Source organism: Vigna unguiculata, chromosome 6 (assembly GCF_004118075.2).
Source record: "Vigna unguiculata cultivar IT97K-499-35 chromosome 6, ASM411807v1, whole genome shotgun sequence".
NCBI classification, from domain to species: domain Eukaryota; kingdom Viridiplantae; phylum Streptophyta; class Magnoliopsida; order Fabales; family Fabaceae; genus Vigna; species Vigna unguiculata.
The window spans coordinates 5150037-5157096 of NC_040284.1; the positions used below are offsets into that span (position 1 = coordinate 5150037).

At 44.1% G+C, this 7060-nt stretch overlaps 2 protein-coding genes across 2 annotated transcripts; both read left to right on the forward strand.

Moving 5' to 3' along the window:
• Positions 1-820: 820 nt before the first annotated feature.
• On the forward strand, positions 821-2131 carry LOC114188321. The gene has a single exon (XM_028076917.1). The coding sequence runs from the start codon at positions 821-823 to the stop codon at positions 2129-2131; it is 1311 nt and encodes a 436-aa protein (XP_027932718.1).
• Positions 2132-4134: 2003 nt separating this feature from the next.
• On the forward strand, positions 4135-4715 carry LOC114188322. Its single transcript, XM_028076919.1, has 3 exons — positions 4135-4204; positions 4294-4446; positions 4612-4715. The coding sequence occupies exons 1-3, from the start codon at positions 4135-4137 to the stop codon at positions 4713-4715; spliced, it is 327 nt and encodes a 108-aa protein (XP_027932720.1).
• Positions 4716-7060: the final 2345 nt, after the last annotated feature.

Sequence of the window (7060 nt, forward strand, 5' to 3'; positions counted from 1 at the left end):
GCGAGACCTCGCAGGTAAACTAGTTTAGCACGCTCGCTTAGGCGAGGAAGCTTAGCCTAAGCGAGACAGGCCTGGTCGCTTAAGCTAAAGCTTCTTGCCCAAGCGTGTTTAGTGCAGTTTGTGTGTGTTGTTTGTACGCACTGATGAAAACATGGATCAGGAGATGTTGTGCCATGAGCAGGTAGGTTCATGGATGGTGGTTAACATGTGATGGTATGAGCGGGGAGGTTCATACTCAATTACTCTCCTATGGGGATACGAGCGAGGTAGGTTAGTATGTTTCGTGCTCACAGTTGAGAGATGCTACGTGTGAAGAGGTACGTAGCTGGTGGATCACATGAGTTGAACTACGGGCGGGCATGTCCGTAGAGTAGGACTACGGGCGGGCATGTCCGTAGAGTAGGACTACGAGCGGGGAGGTTCGTAGAGGCAGGACCACGAGCGGGCAGGTTCGTCTGAGCATCATGAATCTTTAGTCCATGGCTAACTTTGTTGAGTAAATTGGAGGTTTTAAGAGTCGTGGGGGTACCAAGGATGTGAATAGGGTCAAATTCTGAGAATGTAATTGGGTGTGTATGTTTTATATTATGTATTTGATATATGTTTTATATTCTTTTGTAATTGGGTGTGTATTTGATTTATGTGTCATAAGCCGACGACATTCACTGGGAAATCCACCACAAATGAGGCAAACGCGTGGTTACGGGAGTGTGATTAGATCTTCCGGGTGATAGAGTGTACGGTGGCACAAAAGCTCACCTTCGCCACCTTTTTGTTGGTGACTAAGGCGGAGTATTGGTGGATAGGGATGTAGCAGCAGATGCAGAACAGGGAGGAGGAGGTGACTTGGACCAGCTTCAGGACCATATTCCTGGAGAAATACTTCTTGGATAGCGCCAAACATGAGCGCAAGGCCGAGTTCCTCACCTTACAACAGGGGGACTTATCAATGCAGGCCTATGTTGAGAGGTTTGAGTATCTCTCAAGGTTCTACTCACAGACAGTGACTGAAGAATGGCGCTACATGAAGTTTGAAGGTGGTCTCAAACATGAACTGAGGCGCTTTATTGTACCACTGAGGATACGTGAGTTTCCAGTTTTGGTCGAGCAGGCCAAAATTGTGGAACAACTGGAGATGGGGCCCAACTGGGTCAGTTGCACACAGAAGAGTAGCGTTGAGGGCAGACAACATAAGAAGCCCTACAGTAGACCGGCATCATCCTCACAAAAACTAAGGTGCTATAACTGTGGAGAAGAGCACCTTAGGAGAGACTGCACCAGACCAGCTAGTAGTGGAGGCAATAGGATGAGCACTCGCAAGTGTTATATTTGTGACCAGCCAGGACATTTTGCTAACAAATGTCCTAATAAGAAGACCACTCCAGGAGCACGGTCTCAGCCACCTTCGTCTGATAGGCCGAGAGCAGTAGGCCGGGTTTTTTCTATGACCACCACTGAGGCCACCCGGTTAGGTAATCTCATCTTGGACTACTGGTTATTATTTGGTAACAGTGTTTTGGTGCTTTTTGATTTAGGAGCTTCGCAATCCTTTATATCCCATGATTGTGTGAAGAAACTGGGATTGTCTACTCGTGACCTGGGATGCGAGTTGGTAGTTTCGACACCAGCATCTGGACAGGTTTCAACAAATTTAGCCTGTGTTGGATGCTTGATGGAGGTAGAGGGCAGACGCTTCAAGGTGAACCTCGTTTGCTTTCCCTTGGAGGGATTGGAGGTTATACTGGGAATGGACTGGCTGTCTATTAACCATGTGGTGATTGATTGTGGACGGCGCAGAATTGTGTTTCCAGAAACTGAGGGGTTAGAGGTTGTGACCTCACATGAGGCCGAAAAAGATATGAAGCAAGGATATACTTGCTTTGTGTTAGTGGCCCAAGAGAAGAAGATAAGCAATGAAGAGCATATCAGTCGAATACAAGTGGTAGATGAATATGTCGACGTATTTCCAGACGAGATACCCGAGTTGCCACCCAGAAGGGATATAGACTTCTCAATTGATCTAATCCCTGAAGCGGGTCTAGTGTCAGCAGCTCCATACAGAATGGCACCAGCGGAACTAGCAGAGTTGAAAAAGCAGATCGAGGATTTGCTAGAGAAGAAATTCATCTGACCTAGTGCATCACCGTGGGGAGCTCTAGTATTGTTAGTGAATAAGAAGGATGGAAGTTCTCGGCTTTGTGTGGATTACCAGCAATTGAACAAACTAACAATAAAGAACAAGTATCTATTGTCGAGGATTGATGACTTGCTCGATCAGCTGAGAGGGGCAACTGTGTTCTCTAAGATCGACTTAAGGTCTGGATATCACCAGATCTTAGTCAAGCCAGAGGACGTTCAGAAGACAACTTTCCGATCGAGGTGTGGGCATTATGAATATGTTGTGATGCCTTTCGGAGTGACTAATGCCCCAGCTATCTTTATGGATTATATGAACCAAATCTTTCGCCCCTACCTGGATAAATTTGTGGTGGTGTTTATAGATGACATCCTCATCTACTCTCAGACTAAGGAGGAGCATGCAGGTCACTTGAGAATTGTACTAGAAGTGCTGAAAGGACATCAACTCTATGGCAAACTGTCCAAATGTGAATTCTAGTTAGAAGAGGTACAATTTTTGGGGCACGTTATCTCTTCACAGGGTATTGCAGTAGACCCGAGCAAGATTGAGGTTGTGTTGAAGTGGGAGAGACCTCAGACAATAACAGAAGTCAGAAGCTTCTTGGGGCTGGCTGGGTATTACAGGAGATTTGTATAGGGGTTTTCTAAGATGGTGAGTCCATTAACTCAGCTCACTAGAAAAGATCAACCCTTTTCCTGGACTGATAAATGTGAAGAGTGCTTCGAAGAGATGAAGAGGAGGTTAACCACAGCTTCAGTACTTGCCATACTAGATACCAGTAAAAAGTTTGAAGTATACTGCGATGCATCCTATCAAGGTTTGGGTTGTGTATTGATGCAAGACAAGAGGTCAATGGCCTATGCCTCTAGACAATTAAAGGTGCATGAGAAGAACTACCCTACCCATGATTTGGAGTTGGCCGCTGTAGTGTTTGCTCTTAAGACATGGAGACACTACTTGTATGACTCCCAGTTCCAGGTTTTCAATGATCATAAAAGCTTGAAATACCTGTTTGATCAGAAGGAGCTGAATATGAGGCAGCGGCGATGGATGGAGTACCTCAAAGATTATGATTTTGAGTTGCTTTATCACCCTGGTAAAGCAAATGTTGTTGTGGACGCCTTGAGTCAGAAAAGGATGCATATCTCGGCCATGAATGTGAAAGAGCTAGAATTGATTGAGAAGCTCAGGGATATGAACTTGGGTATGCAGTTGAGTGAAGATTCCATCAGATGCAGTGTTTTGAGACTGAACGGTGATGTATTAGGGACTATACGCGATCAGCAAAAGAATGATGCCAAGCTGCAACAATTCGTGAGTTGGATAGGAATTGAGAAAGGGAAGGAATACCGAATGGGATCAGATGGTATTCTGAGATTTCGCGACAGAATTTGTGTACCCAGAAATTGGAGGTTGAGAAAACAAATTATGGAAGAAGGACATAAAAGTCGTCTTAGCATACACCCAGGTATGACTAAGATGTATCAGGACTTGAAGCAATCCTTTTGGTGGAATGGGATGAAAACCGATGTGGCCGATTTCGTGGCATCATGCTTGGTATGTTAGAAGGCCAAGATTGAACACCAACGACCAGGGGGTACACTAGAACCGTTAGATATTCCGCAGTGGAAGTGGGATAGTATTGCCATGAATTTCGTGACTCATTTACCGAGATATGCGAAAGGGTATGACTCAATCTGGTTAATAGTGGACAGGTTGACAAAGTGTGCCCATTTCTCGCCATTAATCAGAAGTGGTCCTTGGATAAGCTGGCAGAGTTGTATGTTCGAGAAGTGGTCAGGTTGCATGGTGTGCCAGCTAGCATAGTATCAAACAGAGATCCGAGATTCACATCTCGCTTTTGGCAGTCTTTACAGGCAGCGTTGGGGACTCAGTTGAGGATGAGTTCGGCATAACATCCACAGACTGATGGGCAGTCGGAGCGTACGATCCAATCGTTGGAGGATTTATTGAGAACTTGTGTGCTGGATCATATGGGTGGCTGGAGTGAGGTGCTTCCATTGGTAGAGTTCACGTACAATAACAGCTACCACTCCAGTATAGGTATGGCACCATATGAGGCCTTGTATGGGCGACGATGTAGGACACCGCTATGCTGGAACCAGGATGGTGAATCTTGGTATTGGGTCCAGAATTTCTGCAGCAGACTTTTGAGAAAGTCAAGACAATTCAGGAGAGAATGAGGGCTACTCAGAGCAGACAGAAGTCATACGCAGATAAAAGGAGGCGGCCACTAGAGTTTGAAGCTGGGGACCATGTATTTCTCAGAGTGACACTGACGGCAGGTATTGGTAGGGCAATCAAATCAAGGAAGTTAACCCCGAGGTTTGTTAGGCCTTATTAGATTTTGAGGAGAATTGGCGCTCCAGCTTATGAGATAGCCCTGCCGCCGCAGTTGGCGAATCTGCACAATGTGTTTCATGTCTCTTAACTGAGGAAATACATAGCAGATCCATCTCACATACTGGAGTCAGACGATATTCAGATCCGGGAAGACTTGACGGTGACCATTAGACCAGTGCAGATCCTCGACTCGCAAGTGAAGAAGTTATGAGGGAAGGAGATCAAAACCGTGAAAGTGCTTTGGGACGAGACTACTCAGGAGATGACCTGGGAAATGGAAGATCGCATGAGGCAATCCTACCTGCACTTGTTTCCTGGTAAGTTCTATTTTCGAGGACGAAAATCTTGAAAGGTGGGGGTAATGTAAGACCCGAGAAAATTAAATAGTTAATTAAATAATTATTTAATAAATGCGGGTAATGGATGCCTTTAAGGCATTTAATGCAAAATGCTTTGGTGTGGAAATGTACTAGCTCAAGTGGTTAAGAGTACTTTATTGTGTGAGAGGACTTGAGTTCGAGTCCTATGTATGTTAATTATGTGATGTTGTTTTATTTCTATTATATATATATATATATATATATATATATATATATATATATATATATATATATATATATATATATATAACATGTGAGAGCAAAGTAAGTGATAATGTAATACTATATCTGTATGAATTATCACAAAGTGTTAATTGGTTTGTTGGTTGTGGTTTGACTTTGTATTATGAGGGTATGGGTTCGAATCCCAGTAACCCAACTTTAGACAGCCAAAGGGGCTGAAAAATTATTAAATCATGGACCTTGAATAACAAATAAATCACCATTAAGTGAAGTTTTTCATTTTAGAAATTATGTGCTTGCATTGATTCTGTTACTGTAGTGTTACGCATGATTATATGTCTCTTTGCCATGAAATTTTCATGCTTTCTATGATTGGATTGAACCTTGGCTGATGTACGTGCATAATCACTCTTGTATGCACTTATTGGAAATAATGGAGTTTTTGGGTACTGTATGTGACTATGATTCAATTGCATTGGTTTGGGATCAAATTTTGGGGTCTAAAATAGGTTCGTAATTCTAGAATGATCAAGGGGATTGATTGTCAATTTTGGCGAGGGGTGTTGGCATGGTTTGAGTGTTTGCGTGCGCATAATAGTGTACTAGACTGATAATCTCGCTCAGGCGAGCCAGACTCGCCTAAGCGAGTGTTGCAGAGTCAAAAATTGTGTTTTCTGCACGAGCTACTCGCTCAAGCGGAGTGTCAGGGTTTTGGGCGACCTGTTAACTCGCTCAGGCGAATACCTCTCGCCTAAGCGAGAAATTTGGGGTGTGAGATTTTGTTTTGGGGCCCTCGCGCAGGCGAGGGGGGTGATGTTTGGGCGACACGGTTTCGCCCAAGTGAGAGGCTCTCGCTTAAGCGAGACCTCGCGTTTTAACTTGGTGTGGTGTTAACTTGCTGCCTAGGTGAGAGTTTGGGTTTTAGGCGAAGGGCGATCTCGCCTAGGCAAGGAGAGACTCGCTTAAGCGAGACCTCGCAGGTAAACTAGTTTAGGACGCTCGCTTAGGCGAGGAAGCTTAGCCTAAGCGAGACAGGCCTGGTCGCTTAAGCTAAGGCTTTTTGCCCAAGCGTGTTTAGTGTAGTTTGTGTGTGTTGTTTGTACGCATTGATGAAAACACAGATCAGGAGATGCTGTGCCATGAGCGGGTAGGTTCATGGATGGTGGTTAACATGTGATGGTATGAGCGGGGAGGTTCATACTCAATTACTCTCCTGTGGGGATACGAGCGAGGTAGGTTCTTATGTTCCGTGCTCACAGTTGAGAGATGCTGCATGCGAGGAGGTACGTAGCTGGTGGATCACATGTGTTGGACTACGGGCGGGCAAGTATGTAGAGTAGGACTACGAATGGGGAGGTTCGTAGAGGCAGGACCAGGAGCGGGCATGTTCGTGTGAGCATCTTGAATCCTGAGTCCATGGCTAACTTTGTTGAGTAAATTGGAGGGTTTAAGAGTCGTGGGGGTACCAAGGATGTGAATAGGATCAAATTCTGAGAATGTAATTAGGTGTGTATGTTTTATATTATGTATTTGATATATGTTTTATATTCTTTTGAGCTCACCCTTTCTGTTTGTGATTGGCAATGATCGTGTAATTCGTTGCACGAGAGTAGATGGTGTTACAAGTGATGCCGAGGGTGCTCAGGCGACGGAGTGAGGGCTAGCTGGGATAGAGCTAGGACTTTATTAGTGTTTCTATAGTTATTGGAACTTGTAAAGACTTTGGTTTTATTTATTTTTAAAATTTTGTCGCATTTAATCTTAACTGATGTAGTTTCCGAGCATGAGAATTAATAAGATTGTGACGCTTGTTTTTCTTGATATATTTATTTAATATAAAATCAAGTAATATTCACTAGGGATGTTGCTACTCTTTTTGCACGAATGAATCTACGAAGAGTTTGAACCCTTTGTTTGTGTGTTTTGTTCCATGGATATTGGGAATCGTATGGTTTTGATATTGTTAGTTTAATGTCTTTGATGCCCTCGCATG

Excerpts from the sequence above, each read along its gene's own strand:
- LOC114188321 (XM_028076917.1), top strand. The coding sequence starts at position 821 with ATGCAGAACAGGGAGGAGGAGGTGACTTGGACCAGCTTCAGGACCATA.
- LOC114188322 (XM_028076919.1), top strand. The coding sequence starts at position 4,135 with ATGGGTGGCTGGAGTGAGGTGCTTCCATTGGTAGAGTTCACGTACAAT. Across the intron at positions 4,205-4,293 it reads CAGCTACCACTCCAGTATAG|AATTTCTGCAGCAGACTTTT; the intron begins GTATGGCACCAT and ends TATTGGGTCCAG. Across the intron at positions 4,447-4,611 it reads CAGAGTGACACTGACGGCAG|ATCCATCTCACATACTGGAG; the intron begins GTATTGGTAGGG and ends AATACATAGCAG.